Source organism: Poecilia mexicana, unplaced genomic scaffold, assembly GCF_051168715.1.
Source record: "Poecilia mexicana isolate PSO_F unplaced genomic scaffold, ASM5116871v1 scaffold_15, whole genome shotgun sequence".
Taxonomy (NCBI): Eukaryota; Metazoa; Chordata; class Actinopteri; order Cyprinodontiformes; family Poeciliidae; genus Poecilia; species Poecilia mexicana.
The window spans coordinates 29,537,943-29,559,645 of NW_028263384.1; the positions used below are offsets into that span (position 1 = coordinate 29,537,943).

Genomic DNA, 21,703 nt, shown 5'->3' on the forward strand with positions numbered 1-21,703 from the left:
TATAGCAGGGATGTAAACATGTTTGAGTTTATTGGGAGCACTGATGGTTATAAAGTCTAAAACCTGGTTTATTAGATTAAGATTAGTTTGAATCGATTAACGTCTTCCAGTGTTGTAGTTTGGCCGCCATCCAGCAGAGGGCGCCGCTGGTCATCCTCAAGCGAAACCAGTTGATACAAGATGGCGGCCGAACCAGAACAGGAAAGAGAAGCGGTCCAAACCTGGTCCGAATAGAGTCCGCTGTGGGGTGAAAAAAATCACTTAATGCAGTTCTGTTTTGAAATAGAAACACTCGACAAACTCCTTAAGTTTAACTTTCATAGCGTTTTATTCCGCACAACGGAGCTGCGACAACTTCTCTACCAGAAATTACAGATGTGCTTCGAAGGTTAACAATGTGAGAAAACCACAATTTTCTGTTTATTCACTAAATATTTAATACCGCTGTCACAAAATAATGTTAAAATTTAATTTTGTTTTTGTTAAATTTAGCATGTTATGACAAATTTAACGTTTCATGTTACGGAAAGAGCCTCAATTAATCAAATCAATCACCTTTATATTAACTTGTTAGTGGATAAATTGCATCTCTAATTAAGTAGTTTCCAAAAGTGAGAACGAAAGTCTAAAATAAAAATACATTTCTGCATCAGATTCCTGCTTTTAACAACCAAATCTGCATAACCCTGTTCTTGCCTCACATCTGTTTTGTTTGTTTTTTAAGGTTGCAGCGGAAACCGAAGTCATCTCCATCTTTACCTCAGTCGTCAAACCAAACTCGGCCTGTGAAGGACGACGACTCGGCCTCGTCTCCGCTCGCAGCAGCCGAAGTGGAACCGGAGGAGGATTTGACCCAAACCGCTCCAGAACCTCTTCTACCGGTCCGGACATCTGCCACCATACTGCAGGTCCCCGAGCTCTCCAGAGTGACCCTGGCTCCTCCTGCGGGGGAGGAGCAAGCAGTGCTACCTGTGCAGGTGTTTCCCACTTCAGCAGAACCAACAGAAACTGAAAACACTTCAACATTGGCTTTAAATCCAGCCGAGTCGTCCATACTGTCCACTGCAGCACAAACGCCACAACTTCAGGTAAACAAACCGCAAGGTTTCCGTTTGCAGCCTCATTTTTATCCCAAATATTACAACCGACATGTCTTCCTGTGAAGTTTTCCAAGAAGCAAAAAAATGTGATTATTGTTGCTCGAGAACTGAGTTAATTTCTAAAAATGTATCAGTTCAAATCTAGCAGCATTTCTAAATATTTGTTTAAAAATTACATTGTCAGACGGACCAAAATATAGGTAATTTTGGTATTTTCAACACCAAAATGGAAATGATTAATATAAATAACCAAAGGTTAGAGCATTTTTTCCAAGTCAGTTTCTTTCAATTAAAAACTTCTGAAACTTTAACAAAAACTGCAGGTGTGTGTCTGTGTCTGGTGAAATTTAGGTTAAAACATGTATGTTTTCATTCAGTGGGTAGAAAATCCAGAAATTTTACTCAAGTAAGAGTAGAAATACTTCATAATAAAATTACTCAAATCAAAGCTGTTGAAGAAATGTAGGTAGTTCCTACCCGGCTTTGTGTTTTCCTGCAGACTCCAACCTTCAGCCAGCTCTACTCAGAAGAAAGAAGCGGGCCGCCCGTCATGGCCGCTCCGGTGTTCACCAAGGTAGAAACCACAAGTTTACAAACGCTGAATTAAGAGACAAACATTTATTTTCTTTCTGTCTGAAGTAAAATCAGACCAAACTTCTCTTGTTTTGGGTCAGTTTGAATCACCAAAATTATTTCTATTTGCTAAATAACATAAAAGTTTGAGAACATTTTTAGATGTTTATTTTTTTGTAAATTTCTTTCAATCCAGAAGTTTACATACATCTCATCAGTATCACTTGGGTCAAACCTGTTGGGTTTCCTGCTCCAGCATTTAGCAAATAGACATAACTTTGGTAATTCTGACATAAAGGCATATGAGAAAAAAAAAGAATGTGTCCATTTATTGTGTGTGTGTGAATATGTGGTTCCAGCTGTATTTATGTATCCCTCTGTTTCCTGTTTTGTGTGAAAAGAGCCTGCAGGATCTGAGTGCGTCAGAAGGCCAGCTGGTGGTGCTGGAGTGCCGGGTGAAGGGAGTCCCGTCTCCGCGGGTCGACTGGTTCAGGGATGGACAACTCATACAGGACTCTCCTGATTTCAGGATCCTACAGAAAAGTAAAATCCGTTTTCATATCTGTCTGAATAAACACGCCGAAGAAGAAAAGTGGAGGCATTTAAGAGCAGTTTGTTCTTTGTTTAATGTGATTTTCAGATGTTCACATTTAAATGAATTGTATTATCTGTGAAGCAGAGGGGATATGGAAGACTTACAAAAGGTTTTTACAAGAAAAAAGACTGAAAAGTGTGGCATGCACATTTGTTTTAATGAGTTTGTTCTAACGAGACAAGTTGTATATCTACTCATAAAGGGAAACTTTCTTGTGATAAGAAGTTTTATAAGTTTTTTAGTTTAATGAGATTTTTGTATACCACTCTTATTTCTCATGAAAAAGCTTCTCGTTATATCAAGAATGTTTTCTGTTTTAAGGCACGTTTCTTATATAGATGAGTTTCATTATGAGACGAGTTTTATCGAGTCATAACAAAAGAGTTTCTCTGTCAAACGAGACACTATTTGTTGAACGTTTTTGTTGTAACTATAAAGTTTCTTGTTTAAATGAGAACGTTTTGTTATGAAACAAGTTTTATGTCTTGTTATAACGACAGCTTCTCTTTAGGAAGTGAAATTTGTAACTAGACAAAATGAACTTTTACTGTAGCTGGAAAAGGTCAGAAACTAAACAGATAAAACTAAATGAGCCCTGTGTTCAATTCAAATGTATTTTTCACACAAAAATCATCATGAATTTGTTAAAAAAGCTTTTTATAGATCAGTTTGTGACCAAAGTTGGTTTCTGTTCTTGTTTCAGAGCCCAGATCTCCAGCAGAAGCAGGTATGAAACTCATTCAGTCTCTGAAACACGTGAGCTAGCTTCACCAGAGCAGCGTTTAGAGGAGCTGCAGTGTTTAAAGTCCTCAGCTCTTCTTCTGTACATAAGCCAGGCTGCTACTCCCACAGACTGGACCTTATAAGGTATCCCCCATCCATGGCTGATGTGGTCCTGCTGCAGCAGCTGCACACCGACTCCCAGCTGAAGTGATGCGCAGAAAAACACGCTGCGGGGCTGTTTGAAGTGATGCAGGGTTCTTCGTTTTGTTTTTCTTGCAGAGGAAATCTGCACGCTGGTCATAGCTGAGGTTTTTCCAGAGGACTCAGGGATGTTTACTTGCACAGCCAACAACAATTATGGAACGGTATCCAGCTCTGCTGCTCTGAGGGTCAAAGGTAAAACTCCTCTTTCTTTCAACAGAATGAAAAATGTGGGGAGTTCAGAGGGTTTAGGGCAAATTATTATTTTATAAATCGATTAATCTGTGTATTATTCTGACGATTAATCCAATAAAAACGCAGCACATTCTGGAGATTTTTTATTTAACCACTTAAACCTTTTTTGTTTACACAATATTAGAAATACATAAAAATGCAAATAAACAACTAATTCAATTCCTTTTTAAATAAGAAACTAAGCTTTTTATTCCCTAAATGTATTCCTTATAAAATCTGAATCAGGTGTTTTTATCTTAAACAAGATATTTATTTATATGCAGTTTTGGCTAATTTACTGCTCTGACCAAGTGCCCTTTGTAAAAATCTGTATTCTCCAATTAACAATTAATCGATTACAAAATTAGGCGACCATTTCAATAATCGATTAATTGTGATTAATCGTTTGAACCCTATAGTATTTTTGGGTAAATTTATTTGTTTTTTCTCAGCTAACAGCAGCACCAGCAGCCATGCGAGGCCTTTCAGTGGGTTACTGACAGAGTCCCACCGAGGCCAGAGCTTCACCCCATCGGCTCCGGCTGTGACCTCCCAGCCAGAGGTCACGGTGAGCAGCAGCATCCGCCTCGAGCCGCTGGTTTCCAGCACGTTACGCCTCGACCCGTTAAACACCAGCACCCTCCGTCTGGAGCCCTCTGTCCTGAACTTGGACGGCGTCTCGGGGTCCAGCGGTCCACGTGTCGACCTCCAGAACCCCAGGCAGATTTTCTCCAGTCAAAGTCCTTTCACCGTTTCTCCTGCGGCGGCGAATACATCTGAGCAGAAAGCGTCCAGACCGTCGGATAGAAATGCCAAGGCAGCCCCAAACCGGCCAAATGGCGGCAGCGGCGTGGTTCCCCTGCCTGACCCTCCGCCTAACTCCTGCCTGAAAACAGGAACCCTGACGAACCACAGAGACTCCCGGTCCGGCGCGAGGGTCGGCCTGCGCGTCCACTTCAAACTCCCCGAGGATGAGGAGGACGAAGAACAAGGCGACTACGACGAAGACCTCAGTCTGGCATTGTCCGGCAAAGAGCCGCCGCCGGTGCTGGCCAAGCCCAAACTGTAAGTAGAGCCAGGATATATATAGGTTATATCGATTAATAAAGCTGATTGATCAGCTAATTTATAGGCGGCCATTTTCTTAAAAACTTAGGTTTTCTCTTGCATAAAGAGAAAACTGTCCATAACCGTCTGTCCATAACATGATGGGCTAAATTTTTTATAATAAGATGAAATTTTAAAAAAGAACATTATATTTTAACAATTTTTTGTATCAGAAAAAAAATAAACAGAAAATTGTGGTTTTCTCACGTTATTAAACGTAGACCTAATTATCAAGTCAACGTTTATTTATGTAGCACATTTACAGCAATTCAGCTGCTACACAATAATGTCAACATCATAAGCAGATATATGAGAAAACAAAAATAAAATTTAAGTTTAATGAAAAAATAATAAAATTCGTAGTAAATTACCATAAATTATAAATAGAAAACAAAACTTCCCAACTCAAATCAATTAATAGTAAGACATACCAAATCAGCAGCCTTTTTAAGTTACTAAGGAGATTTTAAAAGAACAAACCATGTTAAACTCTTAATTCCCCATAAACAGATATTCATACAGAAGTACTGTCTGTTACTCTAGAAGGAAAGTTAAAACTTGCATTAACTCACCACAGCCCTCAAAAACAACTGTGCGTTTTGGCGCCATGTTTTTTCATCATGTTGCGATTTTTCTCCGTTAAATCCGCCGCGTTTCTGTCGACACATCTTCACCTCCTAGCACATCAACAAGTTTAGCTTCGTCATGCAGCTCGACTGTCTGCCATCTTTGTTATCTGCATAAACAAATTCTGCTTCAAGATGACCAGCGGCGCCCTCTGCTGGATGGCAGCCAAACTGCAACACTAGAAGAAGGTCTCAGCGGGTATTAGTTAATCGATATGAACTAAATTTAATCTAATAAACCATTAGTCGACCATTTGTTTGCCACCGTAGCTGAGAGTTGTGTGAGTTATGCAGAGGGATGTGTCAACGCTGCAGAGGAGGCGGCACGCTTCATCCTGCTTTCACTCAGACATCAGCTGCAAACATTTCAGTTATTAAACTCACATGCAGACGTGAAAATGTGGATCTTCAGGCTTTCTAAAACAAAGGATGGCGTTTTTTATTTGTAAGTTTGCTTTTTTTATTTGTATTTGCCTTTTATTGGTTGTTTAAGATTTCAGTTTGAAATTATAGTTCACTGTTTTGCAGAAATGCATTAATTTACGTTAAATAAGCTGAAAGCTGCTAACACTGAAAGGTAAATTTGTTTGGAGAAGAGATGGTGCTGTTTGTGAGCCACTTGTTTTTATTCCATAAAAGGACAGCTCGGTTTTCCTCATGCATGCCCCACTCAGCTGCACATAAAACACAACGAGCTCTGCAAAGGTATTCATCCCCCATCAAGCTTTCTACACATTTTGTCACAAAGTTTATTGTAAATTATCGTTTTCATTAGAAACAGCAACACTAATTTAAATTTGTTTCTTATTCTGAGGCTTCTAAATCCAGTGAAACCAGTTTAGAAATCTCCTAAACAGTAAACAAAGTCCATCTGTTTTTAATTTAAAGAGAAAATTCACATTTTGCATGTTTTTGTACTTCCATTTGGGTCTCAGCCGCTTTTAAAAACTGTCAAAGCGCTTAAAAACAAAATACCCAACTATTTATTGGCAAAAAGTTAATGTTCTTTGGTGTCTGGAAAATGAGCAGTTTCAAAATCCTCCAGATTGTGAAGTCGCATTTGGACACAACACCGTTACCTAGCAACCCAGCAGAGCCCAGCCCGTTACCTAGCAACCCAAGTGAAACTCGAACATGTCTGTTCAGCTGGCTTTATTGCTTCCTTTGTGTTGATATAATATTGTAACAATACTGTCGTCTCCCATTGCTGAAGGAACTTTAAAAATTCATCCAGTCAACAATGGCGTCAGTTATTACTGACACAGAAGTGAACTATTTCCATAAATAGTTCACTTCTGTGTGATGTTTACATTTTTCTTCTGCCCGTACGGGTTGCATTGGGGTTGCAAACCGTTCACACAAAAGTCTGATTGCAGTCACACTTAATTAGTAGCCCTGAACGGCCATGCAAAAAAAAAATTTAAATCAGATTTCAGCAAAAAAAATGGAATAGAGAATCAATCTGCTGCGTGAACGTAAATTAAAAGTTGAAGAACCGATACGTTTTTCTGGTCAATCATAGCCTAGAGTGTTTTCACACCTGATAAATTGGTAGATTCGGTTCTATTGGAGGTCAAAGTTGCAACATTTGTGACCTTTTCAGCTGCTGCAGTTTGTTCTCACTGCACTATGTAAAACGAAACAAAGTAATTTTAAAAACCTGTTCCCCTCCTCGCCTGTGGGGGCGCTGCAACAAGAATTACTGAAGGACCCACCATGAAAATCTCTCAAGACACTGAACACAGTTTCCTTTTTCACAAGAAGTAGCATCAGATTTCAGTGGTTGTAGGATTTCTCTCTGTTTTCTTTGGTAAAATACCACAAGCCATTTCTCCTGCTAGCGCTAAACTAGGTAGTTTGTTTTGTTTGTATTTACCCAGAATGCCCTGCACAACAGTCCTCTTCCTGCTTTGGGGTGGTTTGCAAGCCGACTGGAGAATGCTCCAAAGCAGGAAGTGGACTACAGTGCAGGGCATTCTGGGTAAATACAAACAAAACAAACTACCTAGTTTAGCGCTAGCAGGAGAAATGCCTAATGTGTTTTTTTGTTGTTGTTTTTTTTTTTATCAAAGACACAAGAGGTTTTTCAATTAGTTTGGCTTGTTTGACTCAGTGCGGCGTGAAAGAGAACCACAACAGCTGAAAATTTAACAAATGTTGCAACTAATGGTCCCCAGTCAGACTGAGCCTACTGAAAACAGCCTTAGTTTAGAATCGACTCAGATGGAAGCTGAAAGCAAATTCAAGTCAAACCGTTCAGATATTACATGTAAAATATATTAAAATGTATTTTCTGAGCAGGACTTTGTTTTGCTCTCTGTCGGTTTATGTCCCGACAGATTTAAGACTTGTGTCGCTCGCGTTCGTTTCCATCAACAGGGACCCGGCTCAGCTTCAGCTTCTGCACAACCAGGTCCTCCTGGAGCAGCAGCAGGAGAGCGAACCTCAGACCAAACCCCACACCCATCACCGGCCCCACCACCCATTCCAGACCCAGCTCCCCTCTGAGGTCCAAAGTCCCTCTGAAGGTCCTCTGTGGTCTCCCAGAATGCACCGTGAACCTCAGATTCCTCCACTGAGCGCCACCAAACCTCCAGCTCCTTCGTTCAGCTCCGCCCCAGCCCTCAGCGCCGCCTCCTGGACTCCTCCTGCTGCTCCTCACCTCAACATATCCCCCCTGGTGACCAGTCCAACCAACACCATCCACGCCTCCCATCTGAACCTTTCCCCCGCAGCTTTGAGCAGAGCCGGACCCAAGGCCCAGTTCAGTTCCCCGAAGCTCAGCGCCACTCCACCAGATTCATCCGTTCTGCAGATCACGTCCCCGACTCCTCAGCTCCGGAGCACCCACGCCTCCCTGATGAACCTGACCGCCGTGTCCTTCAGCTACACCCGGCCCAAGGAGTTCATCGCTGCTCAGACCCTGTCGCCCATCAGGAGTCCGTCTCCGACAGAATCGCCGGTTCCGCTGCTGCAAGAGCTGGCCGCCGAGCTCAATTCGTCCGCGGCCAGCTCCCCAACCCCACCGCCGTTCTCCCCGCCGCTCAGGTTCTCCCCCACCAGGGTTCTCAAGTCGCCCACCAGCCCTCCATCCCTGTTGTCGTCTCCCACGTTCCTGAGCAGCGGTCTGGGCTTACGGGCCCAGTCGCCGCCGCAGGCATCCTCCCCAACCTCCAGCAGCTCTTCGCCCAGCCCCATCCAGAACCCGGTGGCCTTCCTGAGCTCCGTCCTGCCGTCACTGAGCCCGAGTCAGCCCACCAACTCCATGGGGCTTCCCAAAGGAGCTCCGTCAGGGTGAGTTCCCTCTGCGGCGCAAACAATTAATCGTGATTAATCGTGATTAATCGATTTTTTAAAATAATTGTCATTGATTAATCGTTTAAAAAAATCTACTTTGTGAAAAATAATATATATTCAGAGCAGTAATTAATCTAAAATTGTACAAAAATATATTTTGCATTTAAGATAAAAACACATTTGTCTGTAAATATGTTTGAGCCAAAACCTTTTGATCTATTTTTAATGTATAGAAAGGGCTTCAGTGGTTTAATGACAATGTAGAATGTGCAATTTTTTACCCAATTAATTGTCAGAATCATTGAACGTTTAACTGATTACTAAAATAAACATCAGTTGCAGCCCTAGTTCCTTCTGATAAACGCTAGTATTGCTACAAGCTAGCAGTGCTACAATCAACAAACGTTGCTATGAGCTAGCGCTGATTGACATGGCTTAAAAATAGAATCTTGATTTTTGTTTTTATAGAAAGCGAGAATAAATGTGATTTTTACCTTCATTACATCTCCATCCTCTGCAGGGTCAAAAAGAAAACTCCCAAGACTCGCCTGCCGTCAGCTGAAAACATCCGCGAGAGCAAAGAGCTTCTCCTCCAGGACATGGAGAAGACACTTCGGTTAAAAAGCGATGCTCCTCAGTTTGCACATCAGCAGGTATCGTCTGAAATCTGAAACCTTTCTGTGCAACCAACTGCTCAGTTATTTTTAAAGTTTAACTCGGTGAAAGAAAACCACAGAACAGAAAACAAACGTTACAACTTCTGTTCTCCTCCAAACTTATCAGATAATATGGAAAAAGAGTAAAAACTGACACAGCTTTTCATGTAAAACAAAGTATTTCTCTACATGGGGTTGTTTTACACGTCTCCACCAGGTGTGTGAACAGGTGTAAAAGGATTCTGCATGTATGCATTCTCCCCTCATGTTTGGACAAACATGGATTCAGACTAATTCCCACACCTAATAATCCTCCTCCATGCAGCCAACATCATCCATGTCTTTCACAGAGTAACAACACACAGTTTGCACGCTCAAACCTGCAGCTTGTGTGTGTGGTTGTTTTTTTTCTCAGCTTGTAGGATTAGGCCTGTCACAATAACAAATTTTGCTGGATGATAAATTCTCCCTGAAGTTATTGCGATAAACGATAATATTGTGGTTTTGAGACTATTTTCAAGTAATAAAATTGTAATAATTCTAATGAATATTTAACACTGGAACTGGAAGACATTTTAAATATTCAAAATAAACAAAACAACAAATAAGGTGAATTATGAAGTCTCTTACAAAAAACGTCTAGTTGAGACCAAAGCACCAGACTGAAGACTTTTACCATCCAGTTTTTGACAAAAAATGATAAATCATGCAAATAGAAACTACTGAGCTTGTTTTAATTTATCATGCAGCTCTCATGTGACATCACGCTTCGGTGAACTGAACCATCTTGGCAGACAGTTGCTATGACAACAGTGAAAAGGCTATAAACTTAGAGCTAGCTCCCGCCTCGTTCCTGTCTAACTTATAAACAACATAAGTACATTACAACTATTACAACGAGTACTCTGTCCATCTCTGTGTAATACTAACTTATTTACTGTCGTGCTTACAGCCGAACTAGCAAAATTAGCTTAGCTAATTTTTCTTGTATCTGCTAGCTTAGACGGACATGTATGCTACGTGTTTGTTACGTACTTACTCTGTCAGGCACCAGAACCTCGTCATTCACATGAGGCGTTCGTAAGTTATTTACAAATCATTTTAAACGTTGATTGTTCAGTACTCTTCGTGTTCACTAGCTAGTTAGCCGTATCGTAGTAGGTAATCGGAGGCAGCTTTGTCCACATCGTCTGACACATTTTCCTTCTCCGTCTCATACGGGTCGATCCCGACAGCAGCCATTTTGTTCATGTACGGTATTTTTCGGCGCACTGTTAACAATGCTCTATTTTAGATCTGTTTTCATACATAAAGCGCACCGGACTATAAGGCGAAACAAAACAGTCTGATAAGCCAGTCAATCAAAGCGCAGCATGTATTACTCCGCGGCGCTCCGGACTACGGTAGCCGTAATGTAACTAAAACATTTTGACAGAGCACAAAATCGCTCCAATCGGTCAGTAAGCACAACCAGAATTGATCATATTAATTTACAAGAAGGGGTTGTTTTACTCCAGAACAATATATAAAACGTTCCGAATTACAAGGTTCACTTTCATTGTTTGATAAAATTAAAGGATTTTAAGTACGCCTTATAGTTTGGGAAGTATGGGTATCTTTCTCTCACACACATATTGGTATTTTCTTTTTTTTTTGTCTCGAAGCCATGAATCCGCTATGCATTTGCCTACCAATATGGCGCTGATCACTTCCAGTTCAGACCTGTGGGAGCTATGTATTGATTTCTTATTGCGACAGGCCAGTGCAGGATGTTTGTACATTTGTGTGTCGTTGGTGTTCATCCATCCCTGTCCTCTCGTAGAAGCTGAGTGTTAAGGGGAAAACAGCGAGCAGACTCCTTGGACCAAACAATGCTGCTACTGTCATTAACTATGATGAGGTACAAGGATCTTCCTCGGCTCTGCTTTGCTCCAGGCTGAATGAGTTACCGTCTCAGACCAGAAACTTTCAAAATACGCACTCATTATTCTGCTCTTTTTTACAAATAATCATTTTAATTAATATCGCTAATCCAGCATTTAAGCTTCTGTTGACTAATGTATAACATGCACGAATAATTCAGTCAAAACTCATAGTGAAAATTCCTTAAATTTTCAGCTTCCTATTAAATCTACATCTCAACTTTCCTCTTGAAGCTTTTCAACAATTTTTATCTTGATTAGTTTCCCATGAAGGGCTTGAGATCCATACAACTAATTTGTAGTTTTATTTGGGGTCTGAAGGATAAAAAGAAACTTGGCGATTATTTCTCTGTTTTACCCTGAACTGTTTGGTTTGACAGTTCAGGTTTTCCACCATCTAAATTAATGCCAGACTAAGATTTTTTATTTTGAGAATAAAATCATACTAGTACAATAAAGACGTAATATTACCAAAAGAAAGCCGTAAGAGTACGAGGAAAAAGTTTAATAATTGTTTCAAAGTCGTGCTACTGATGATAATCTGATGCTGATGTGTTAAAAGATTAAATACCTCCTATTTGTAAAACTGATTCTTAACATTCCTCATTAAATTTTTTTTTTCATCCTGGTAAAATGTTGACATTTTTGTCGTTTTTTTTTTTTTTGTCACATGACTTTATTCCTATATGTTATGACTTTTGCTTGTATTTTTACGACTTTACGCTTGTAAGATGAATTTTTTATCTTATAACTTTATTCTCATAACATGAGTTCATGCTGGTAATATTATGACTTTCTTGTTTTATTACAACTTTTTTCTCATAACTGCGCCTTTTTCTCACATTATTATGACTTTATTCTCGTAAAATGACCTTTTTGTCGCATGACTTGATTCTCATACAGCTTTATTCTCGTAATTTATCTTTTTTCTTAGCCTGGTCCTGGTACTCAGTCAAATGGGACAGACAGTCAAACTTCTCTGCATGAAAGTTCAACATTTTTTGTAAAAGCTGCACCAATTTCCAAACCGTAACAGCAAACAGGATTTAATAAATTATAAATTTGTGTTAAAGGTACATCTGACTTTATGTGAGGAATAAGTTTGGATGCCTGATGATTCCTGCACATGTTTTGGATGTAAACGTGTTTGCATGTGGCTGCAGTCGTCAGTTTTCCAGGCAGATTTGATGAAAATATGGAAACTTCGCTCTAACCTGACTGCCTGATCACTCGGACGTTGTTGCTTTTCTTTCTCCAGGAGTACAAAGTGTCCAACTTCGAGCAGCGGTTAATGAGCGAAATTGAGTTTCGCTTGGAGCGAACGCCGGTGGAGGAGTCGGACGACGAGGTTCAGCACGACGACATCCCGACTGGGAAATGCATCGCCCCGGTTTTCGACAAGAAGCTGAAGAACTACAAGGCGATGGAAGGCGTTCCCGTCACCTTCACCTGTAAAGTTCTGGGCGTCCCGCCTCCAAAGGTGAAACCCGGCCCGGTTCTGACTGTCCGCCGTCGTTCTTTTCACTCAGTCGCTCACATCTTTGGTCCTGATCAGGTCTACTGGTTCAAGGACGGCAAGCAGATCCTGAAGAAGAACACCCAGTACCAGAAGCTGAGGGAAGGCGACGGGACCTGCTGCCTGCACATCGAGTCCACCGTCGCCGACGACGACGGGAACTACACCGTCATGGCCGCCAACCCTCAGGTTCACTTTCATCCTTCCTCTCCTGGCCCGGTCCCAAAACTCGCACTTCCGGCCTGTTGGCGTTCATGCTTTGCCTGAAAAACTTGTGTGTAAGCGTTTCATCTCGGCCGATGTCGATAATTAGTATGTTTATCTGAAATACTCCCAAACTGCTGACATGACATTTCTGGTTTTATTCACAGTTTTCACTTCATAAAGTTTTGTACTTTTAAGCAGTTGTGAGGCAAAACCTTAATCTGCTGCTGTTGCTAGGCAACCAAAGGTAGGGGGAACTTGAAACTGCTTGTTACCCAGCAAGTTGTTGCTAGGCAACCGGCGAGCAGAGTTGGCTGTAATTACATTTACTTGAGTTACTTTTTTGTAAAAATGTACTTGTAGGAGTATTTTTACTGTGCTGTACTTTTTAAGTTTACTTGAGTAGTTTTATTATGAAGCATTTCTACTTTTACTTGAGTAAAATTTCTGATTTTCTACCCACTGAATGAAAAACAAACATGTTTTAACCAAAAATTCACCAGACAGAGATGCACACCTGTAGTTTTTGTTAAAGTTTCATCAGTTTTTTTATTGAAAGAAACTGATTTGGAAAAAAAATATTTTTCCTGATTTTGTTATTTTTTGTTATATGAATTATCGTCATTTGATTCTCTAAACTTTATATTTGTTTCATCTGATTAAATAATTTTTAAATATTAAATGATTGATAATTTGATTAGTTACTCAGTACTTGAATATACTTTTTACCAAATAGTTTTTTCCTTGTACTTGAGTAAAAACATGTTGAAGTGGTTCTACTCTTACTTGGATATCTAATCATACCTTTAAGTAGCTGAGTCATAGTAGGAGGAATTGCCTTTAAGGATGTTAAATTGAATTTTAATTTGTATTTTTTGACTAAATCATCATATGATAAAAAGTTTCCATCTTGAAAATATGGCAATGTTCAGCAAGGAAGCTGTCTGTCACAAAAAAAATCTTTTTCCAAAGGTAAAGTATTGAAATAGTTTTTGTTTTGCTCTACTGTACCTGTGTGAATTTTTCTCCATGTTCAACAAGTCAGCAAACAGCCAAATATCTGCTGTAAAGGCTTTGGAAAGCTAAATTACGTGTACTGTACATTTAAAGTCAATTGCTTCTTGTAGTTGTCGTTTTTAATGCCCAGTTCTGCCGTTTTGGAATGAGGCGTACACTCGAAGCCTTATGTTCACTTCGACTGAGTGTGCGCTTCGTAGAGGGCTGCAAGGTGCAGAGCGAGTATTGGGCCTTTCTGTCAACACCGTCCTGCTGGAGACTCTGGCTGATTTTGGATTTGCTGTTTGGTGATCTCCAGGGACGAATCAGCTGCTCGGGACATTTGATTGTCCAGTCTGGACCGCCGCGAAGCCGGCTGACGCCTGTCCAGTCTCAGAGGTGAGCAGACCTTAGACAGATGCGATCTGACAAACGGAGTGTGAGGAACAAGCAGTTCCTTCCTGTTCCTGGACTAACGTCAGTCTGATGTAGTGGATGTCCAAATCACTTCCAAGGGCAGCATTTTGTGTCACAATCAACTTTTTATAAAAATCCCATATAGTTAAAATACGATTTTAAAGAAATTTGGCATTGTAATTTAATGCCTTAAAATTGGGCCTCTGTCTCTTTAAAAATGTCTCTTTCTGAAACTCCGCCTTCAGGAAGTCATCACCACATTTCTCCTCTTTTATCCCTTTATCAACGTTTTTACCAGCGTTTAACTCAGAAGCAGCTCCTATAATGAGCTCAGCAGCGCCACAAGGTGTTTGCTAATTGCTGCTGGCTAGTCTGAAGGAGCTAAGAGGGGGAGGAGCTCTGCCTTGAGGGCGGAGCCAGGCCCATCCTGGGGTTTTGAAAAGCTGAATGGTTGCCATGGAGATTAAAGGATTTCTCAATCATACATGAATTAAAAAAAGTCTATTTTACATAACACTGCCCCTTTAAATGTTTAACATTAATCTCCTCTGATCACAGCCCAGTTCCATAGGTTTGAAAAGCAGGCAGATGCGACTCATCCAACTTTTTCACCATAGTCTAAACAGATCAATTCAGATCTTCTTACCGCCTAAAAACATCCAACTTACACATGTGGATCTAATTCAGATGCGTATCTGATTGTTTTCAAAGCGTCTGCAGTCTGAACAGTTATGTCACATTTTAGAGAAGACGAGTGTTTTGTTGTTGACTTGCCATCCAGAAACCACTTGCTGTATTCTTGATAGTTGTGCAGGAGGCTCCACTTATGCTTTTCAAAGCCTCATGGTTGTATAATTGCGCATCTGGTTGCGGCTGTTTTCATGAATGTACACATTGAGTTAGGGGTGCGGCTAGCAGCAGGTTTTTTTGGATTTAAAGTAACAAGAGTCCATAAAACAGCTAAAATCTCATTATCTAGAAATGATTGTGTGCATAAAATATGATGAAAATGTTTTATGTAGCTCATCGACCCATCCTAACCTGGTCAAGGAAGCATATTAGGTCACCTTTCAAGTAAATGTTGCATGCTGTAATTTTGCTGCTGTTTGAACCTGATAAAATGACAGAAATGTTCTGTAACATGCCTTGCTGATGATGATGCCAGGGTTCGCACTCGCATCCAGGAAGTGGAAGGTGAACAAACCCAGGAGCGTTTCTTCCGACCTCACTTCCTCCAGGCTCCCGGAGACATGATGGCTCACGAGGGCCGACTCTGCCGACTCGACTGCAAAGTACGGGCCGTTAAAAACACAGAGAACATGAGCGTTTTGCTCTTCTTTTAGCTCCGCCTTACCTTTGGTGTGTCATCTCCAGGTCAGTGGGCTCCCCAGCCCTGAGCTGATGTGGCTGGTTAACGGGAGGCCCATCTACCCAGACCTCAACCACAAGATGCTGGTGCGTGAGAACAGCGTCCATTCCCTGGTCATCGACCCGCTGACGCAGAACGATGCGGGAACGTATACGTGTATCGCGAGCAACAAGGCGGGACAGAGCTCCTTCAGCCTGGAGCTGAAAGTCGTGGGTGAGGTGTCACTACCTAAACATTCATGAGCTGAGTTTCCATTCACCAGATAATTGGACATTATGAAAATAAATTTGCTTAATAGAAGCATGCCAATTTAAAAAAAATATATAGAAATTTTTGGCACTACTTGGTTGTATTGAAATTAATTTATTTCACAAAACTGCAATGAAAACATGTTTTCGCATCACGCAAGTCACATGATCAACAACCGGATGTTACCACTGCTGGAAACGACAAAGAAGATGACAGGAAGTAGGAGGATGATGTTTTAATGGCTTTGGCGAGAACTATTTTATTTATGTGTGATTTTGAATGCATTTCTTATTTAATGGAAACAACGCAATTGCGAAGTTATAATTTTTTTCCAACATTAGCGGAATATCAACAGTTTTGTGCACATTTGAAATAGAAACACAGCTTGTAATTACTTTAAAAATTTTTTGTTTTGCCATAAAATAAGTGAAATAAATGTGATCTCCCTGCTTAGAGAAAGAAATGAAGCACCCGCCGCAGTTCGTGGAGAAGCTGCAGAACATGGGTATTCCTGAGGGGGCGCCGGTGAGGCTGGAGTGCCGCGTGGCGGGAATGCCGCCTCCGGCCATCTTCTGGAAGAAAGACAATGAAACCATTTCAAAAACGAAGAGCAGAATCAGGTTAGTACTTTTTCTTTTTATTTCTAAGAAAATTATACTAAATCAGATTTAAATGGTTTGTAACATAAAAAAAATGAAGGACTGTGAATATTTACTGGTCAGAATATTATCATTTTCTTACCATGGAGGAATTAATCTAAGGGATTTTTTTTACAATCTAAACATTAAGTTTGTCCTAAAAATGACTAGAAGTTGAGACATGTTATACAGTGAGCTTAGTCGTTAACGTTAGCGAATTTCTTTGTATGTTTAGCATTAGCTTCCACTGTTTTTTTGGTTTTGTAGTTTAGCATTAGCTTATGCTAATTTATTAAAGTGTTTAGTGCTTGCCTCTGTTAATTTTTTAACATTTAGTGGTTCTGTTAGCTTTGACTAATGTTTTGTGTTTAGCTGTTTAGTTTTACTTTCGTCTAACCTTTAATGTGTTTAATGTTAGCCTCTGCTAATTGTTTTATGTGTTAAACAATTTAGCATTAGCTTCTGAATGCAGTGGTTTAGCAATAGCTTTTGCTAATTGTTTTGTGTGTTTAGCATTAGCTTCCACTCATTTTAATGCGTTTAGTGTTAGCCACTGATAGTTTTTTTTATGTTTTTAACTGTTTGGTATTAGCAGAGCTAAAGTTGTTTAGCAAATTAGTAGTTAGTGGTCTTAGTTATGTAGTTAGCTGGCTAATAGTGACTGCTAATGTAAGGTAAATTATAACTATGGCAGCCATTTTGAATTATGAAACCTAAAACCAAGAAAATATAAAAAAGTAAGTATGATTTCTTTGGGTCCAACTATGTACAATTTGACACCAAAAGTATTAATCTGTGATAAATATTGGAACATTTAGTGCAAGGTCACATTCTGAATGTTTCCATCCTGAATTTTCCAGTGGCTAATGTTTTTCTTTTTTTTTTTTTTTTGAAAAGATGTAATCACTGTTAACTTCTGTGCCTCGTTCTTGTGAAACATTTTGCTGAACTATTAAATTATCTGCTGGTGGAAATAAGTCTGAACTCTTTATTATTATTTCAGCATGACGCAGGACTCCACAGGATATGTCTGCCTTCTTATTCATCCAACAACAAAAGACGATGCTGGCTGGTACACTGTGTCAGCTAAAAACGATGCTGGAGTTGTATCTTGCACCTGCAGACTTGATATCTATGGTAAATACTCTGCACAGCTGTCAGGTTTCTGAAGATATCCGCTCTGTAACTGTGTAGTAACTCCAGCTTGCTGCTGCGTCTTCAGCACAGTGGCATCAGAGTATCCCAGCACCAATGAGGAAAGCTCCACGAGCGAGCAGCTGCTACGCCGCTCTGACAGGCCAGGGGCTTGACATTAAGTCGGCCTTTTCCACGTCAGACACCAGCCCCTTCCTGTTCGCCAGCTCGCCTCCGGAGGCCACCCTGGAGAGCGACGAGCTGTGACGGATCCGTCCGCCGTGTTCTGTGACCGCCAGGTCCAAACACGACAAGGCTAACGGGGAAAAACGCCAACAGAGCAGATTTTGTGTGGTACATTTTTGAAGTGTTGCATTCAGATTACAGCAGCAATCAGCACTGAAAAGCTGCGTTTCCATTACAAATATGCAGAAAACTTTGTTGACGTTCCGCTAAAGTAAAAAAAAGAAAACATGATTTTGCAATTGAGGCGTCTCCATTAAAGGGGCAGTATTATGTTTTCCTCTCACATAACGCCATTTTCTAGCACAATCAAGTAACTATCTTACCTTCAGTAATTATAAAAATGCTGAATATATCAAATATAACTTTTACTTTGTATTTTAACACATTGAAATTGGGCCTCTGTCTCTTTAAAATCTCCTGCTCTTTCTGAAACTTTGCCTTCAGGAATTCATCCCAACATGGCTCCCCTATTTACTCTTTAACAACATTTAGCAACCCTTTAATGTTCCACCAGGTGTTTGCTAATTACTGCTGGCTAGTCTGAAGGAGCTGAGTGGGGGAGGAGCTGCGTCTCGAAGGCGGGGCTACGTCCACCCAGCTAATCTGCAGCTGAATGGTTGCCATGGAGATTAAATGATTTCTCAAACATGCATGAAAGAATCACGGCAGCACTCCAGCTTTGTTTTAGATGCAGTAATAACATTATAACACGATGTAATGCTCAAAAAACACGATTTTACGTAACACTGCCTCTTTAAGTAAGAAATGCAGCTAAAATCATGTAAATAAGTTTGCATCGCCATTGTGAATCTTTATTTTACTTAAATGTCAAACACACAACAAAGTACACAGAAAAATCACATTTATACAAATGTACTGTATGTATAAATACATGCATTACATTTTTCTTCATTTCTTAAAAAATGGAGAAAATATGGTGCTTCATTAAGAAATGTACATTTATGAACATAAAATTTTGCCAAAAGAATTAAGGCTAAATTGACTTGTGATTTATGTGATTTACCAAAAAAAGTGTTTTGCAAATTTTGATTCAGCTGAAAAAACTTCATCCAAGCGCAAAACCTTTTTTTGTTAATCACAAAGCATTTTTTTAATTGGTGTGTTTCCATTGAGCGAACTTATTTCTATAATTCCAGTTTGCACAATGTCAAGGTAAATGGAAACGCAGCTGTAGTTTTTCACCATTCCTATTTACTCAAAGACATATGAACAAAGTTTTACATGCAGAAAAAAAAAACATACGCAGTCTTAGCAAAGTCTCATGAGCCACTTGAGACGTTTTTCTCTTTTAGGTTTGATTCACATAATTTTTATCTTATAATTATCTGTGAAGACGCGATGAATGCTTAACGCTGCTGGTCTCCGCTCTTAACTGTTGGTTCTGTTCCATCAGTGGTTCTTTTGCCGCCTATTTACCTGAGCTGCTTGTGCCGGTTGCCTACTAACGTTCACCTGTAGCTGAGAATATCAGCAAAAAGACACTTTTCAGATCCTTTCAAGTCGATTTTTGTTTCTCCAAAATTAGACATTAAAATACAGCAAGAACTCAACTAGTCACAGATTTTTTTGTGGGAAGTAACAGATTATTCCCTGAAAATATGCCCCTTTTTCAGAAAGAATAAATGAAAAGTGCAAAAGAAAAAAATGCATTCTAAACAAAACCAAAGAGAGAAGTTAATTTTGGCTTAAAACATCTGAAATTTTGGGATTGACCTCAGACTTTTTTTAGAAAAAAAACTTTAAAATTTCTGAGCTCCAAAACTCGAAAATATACGAGGAAAAATCTTAAATTTTCTAGAAGAAAAATAGAAATTTCTCAGTTTCAAAAGTTAAAATTTTTCAACTTGTCAAACTCTAAAAATTTCCAAAAGCCAAAAAATAAAACATTCTGAGTAATCTCAAAATTTCTGGGGGGGTTTTCGAGTAAATTTTCAACTTTTCAAACTCAGAAATATATTTATTCTTTTCTAGAAAATTTATGAGAATAAACTAAAACTTTCTGAGCTTTTTTCTTGCAAATTTCTGATATTCAAGCTAAAATATTTTCATGTTTTTTTTGTAGAAGATTTCAGAGATTAATCTCAAAAGTTCAGAATGTTTTGGCGGAAATGTACTCATCCTTTTTAATACGGCGCCGAATGAAACGCTCCTGGCTGCCAATAACATATTTTCCTTGTTGCTGATTGGCTGAAACCCAAAAAGCAGAGAACAGACTGAAGATGTTGGCGTCTGTTGGTGCTCAGACAGTTTCCACTGAGTCCATTAATGCAGAGACAGAAACTTCTGCTGTGATGAGTGAAATGTATGTGTAGAAGTAAAACTGTGGTTTGTAAAGTCATTTTAAATCTAAAATATTCAGAAAGTTACACGGTTAAACTAACAGGATTGGTTTTTGTTCCCCAGCACTTACTAAAGGTATTCCCAGTGCTTTGGTTTTTCCACCTTTTAATTCCAAATTTTATTAATTAATCTCTGTCCTCAAAATTCTGCACATAAAAACATTATTATGATGATTAGGAAAAAGAATTTAGATTTTTGCAAATGTATTTAAAATTGTGTTTTAACACATAATGTTTATATTCACTGGAAACTTTGTTGTGTGGAATATAATATAATAAAATAAAAATCACTGGAAAATTTGTTATAAATGCATCACTTTTATTTATATATAAAAAAAGAAAATCAAAAATTTAGAAATAAATAAGTATTTTTCTCCCACAAATTAAGGTGAATAACTTGGATTAAGTGAAGTTTATTGTTTAGTATTTATTTACCTTGCTTACCTGGATGCAAAGGGTTTAAAATGGGCTCAGGAAGATGTAAATCTCTGAAAATATTTTTGATTTCCTAGCGTAAAATATCCAGGAAAGCATCATCTCTCATAGAAAGCAGAATCTACTACAATTTATGGAAAGCCAAAAGGTCCAAAAGTCATCCAGAATGTTTTTCAAATTCAGATTGCATCTATATTCTCTTTGTAGTAAAAGCAAGTAAAGATCGCCACAAGTGATTTTTCTATTTTGTTATTTCTAATGAAATCTGGAGAAATTTAATTGCTTATGCCAAACTTTACTTGTTTTTATAGCAAAGTTTGGCATGAATTTCATGTCCTAAATAAAAACAACAGTGTCTGAAAAGTGTCTGTAATTTTTCCTTTTCTCTGCTGTATTGAAATATTTATTTATTCATTCAACAAAATTGTTTGATTTCTTAGTTCACATTAAAGCTCCGTATTTTTAATTTTCACGCATACCTGCGGCTTATGGACAAACTCCTGCTGATTCATGTCTAGCTTGTTGTTGATCCATTGAAAATGTTTTCTTTTATTATAAATCTTTCTTTCTTTGAGTTAATTGAGCTTCGTATTGACAGAAATGTATCTATTGAAATAAAGCCGCAGTAAAAGTTGGAAGTTTGGAGAAGTGAGTTGGTATTAGAAATAAAACCATTTTATTTCCCTTTTCCGCTCTATGACAGCGGTAACAGACTTTGATTAATGAAATGAAGTCCGGATGTCGAACAGAAGGTCACCTGATGTAAAGTTGCTGTAAAATACTTTTGTCCATCTCAGAATAAAGTTATATTTATGCAAAGCATTGGGATGTTTATTCTGCTCCGGATTTCGTCTTAAATTATTCTGCAAAATAGTAGAAATAAATCCAGTTTGCAGATTCAAATTTTCCAGGTTCGATTAGTTTTTGTCTGTAATAAATTCCCTAAAATGAATTTCATTTTATATCAGTAATCCCATATTATTTACAGATTAACATGTTGGATGACGAACGAGTTACTTTCTGAAACTTACTGGTTATGTTTCTGTAACCTCAGTGTTACTTTCTGGAACTTACAAGTTCTGTTTGAGAAACTTTAAGGTTACAT

The 21,703-nt window shown here is 39.1% G+C and overlaps 1 protein-coding gene across 1 annotated transcript in view; it reads left to right on the forward strand.

The window, feature by feature from the left end:
• mypn (myopalladin) overlaps positions 1–21,417 on the forward strand; it is a 28,099-nt gene extending 6,682 nt beyond the window's left edge. Inside the window, exons 6-21 of the mRNA XM_088013216.1 lie at positions 725–1,088; positions 1,600–1,674; positions 2,075–2,216; positions 2,972–2,995; positions 3,271–3,387; positions 3,879–4,491; positions 7,539–8,453; positions 8,977–9,109; positions 10,935–11,012; positions 12,293–12,739; positions 14,070–14,149; positions 15,333–15,459; positions 15,542–15,749; positions 16,240–16,405; positions 17,427–17,560; positions 17,646–21,417. Of these exons, the coding sequence (XP_087869342.1) occupies positions 725–1,088; positions 1,600–1,674; positions 2,075–2,216; positions 2,972–2,995; positions 3,271–3,387; positions 3,879–4,491; positions 7,539–8,453; positions 8,977–9,109; positions 10,935–11,012; positions 12,293–12,739; positions 14,070–14,149; positions 15,333–15,459; positions 15,542–15,749; positions 16,240–16,405; positions 17,427–17,560; positions 17,646–17,824 (3,802 nt within the window). The 3' untranslated portion in view covers positions 17,825–21,417. The remainder of the gene's footprint in view (positions 1–724; positions 1,089–1,599; positions 1,675–2,074; positions 2,217–2,971; positions 2,996–3,270; positions 3,388–3,878; positions 4,492–7,538; positions 8,454–8,976; positions 9,110–10,934; positions 11,013–12,292; positions 12,740–14,069; positions 14,150–15,332; positions 15,460–15,541; positions 15,750–16,239; positions 16,406–17,426; positions 17,561–17,645) is intronic.
• The last annotated feature ends 286 nt before the right edge of the window (positions 21,418–21,703 follow it).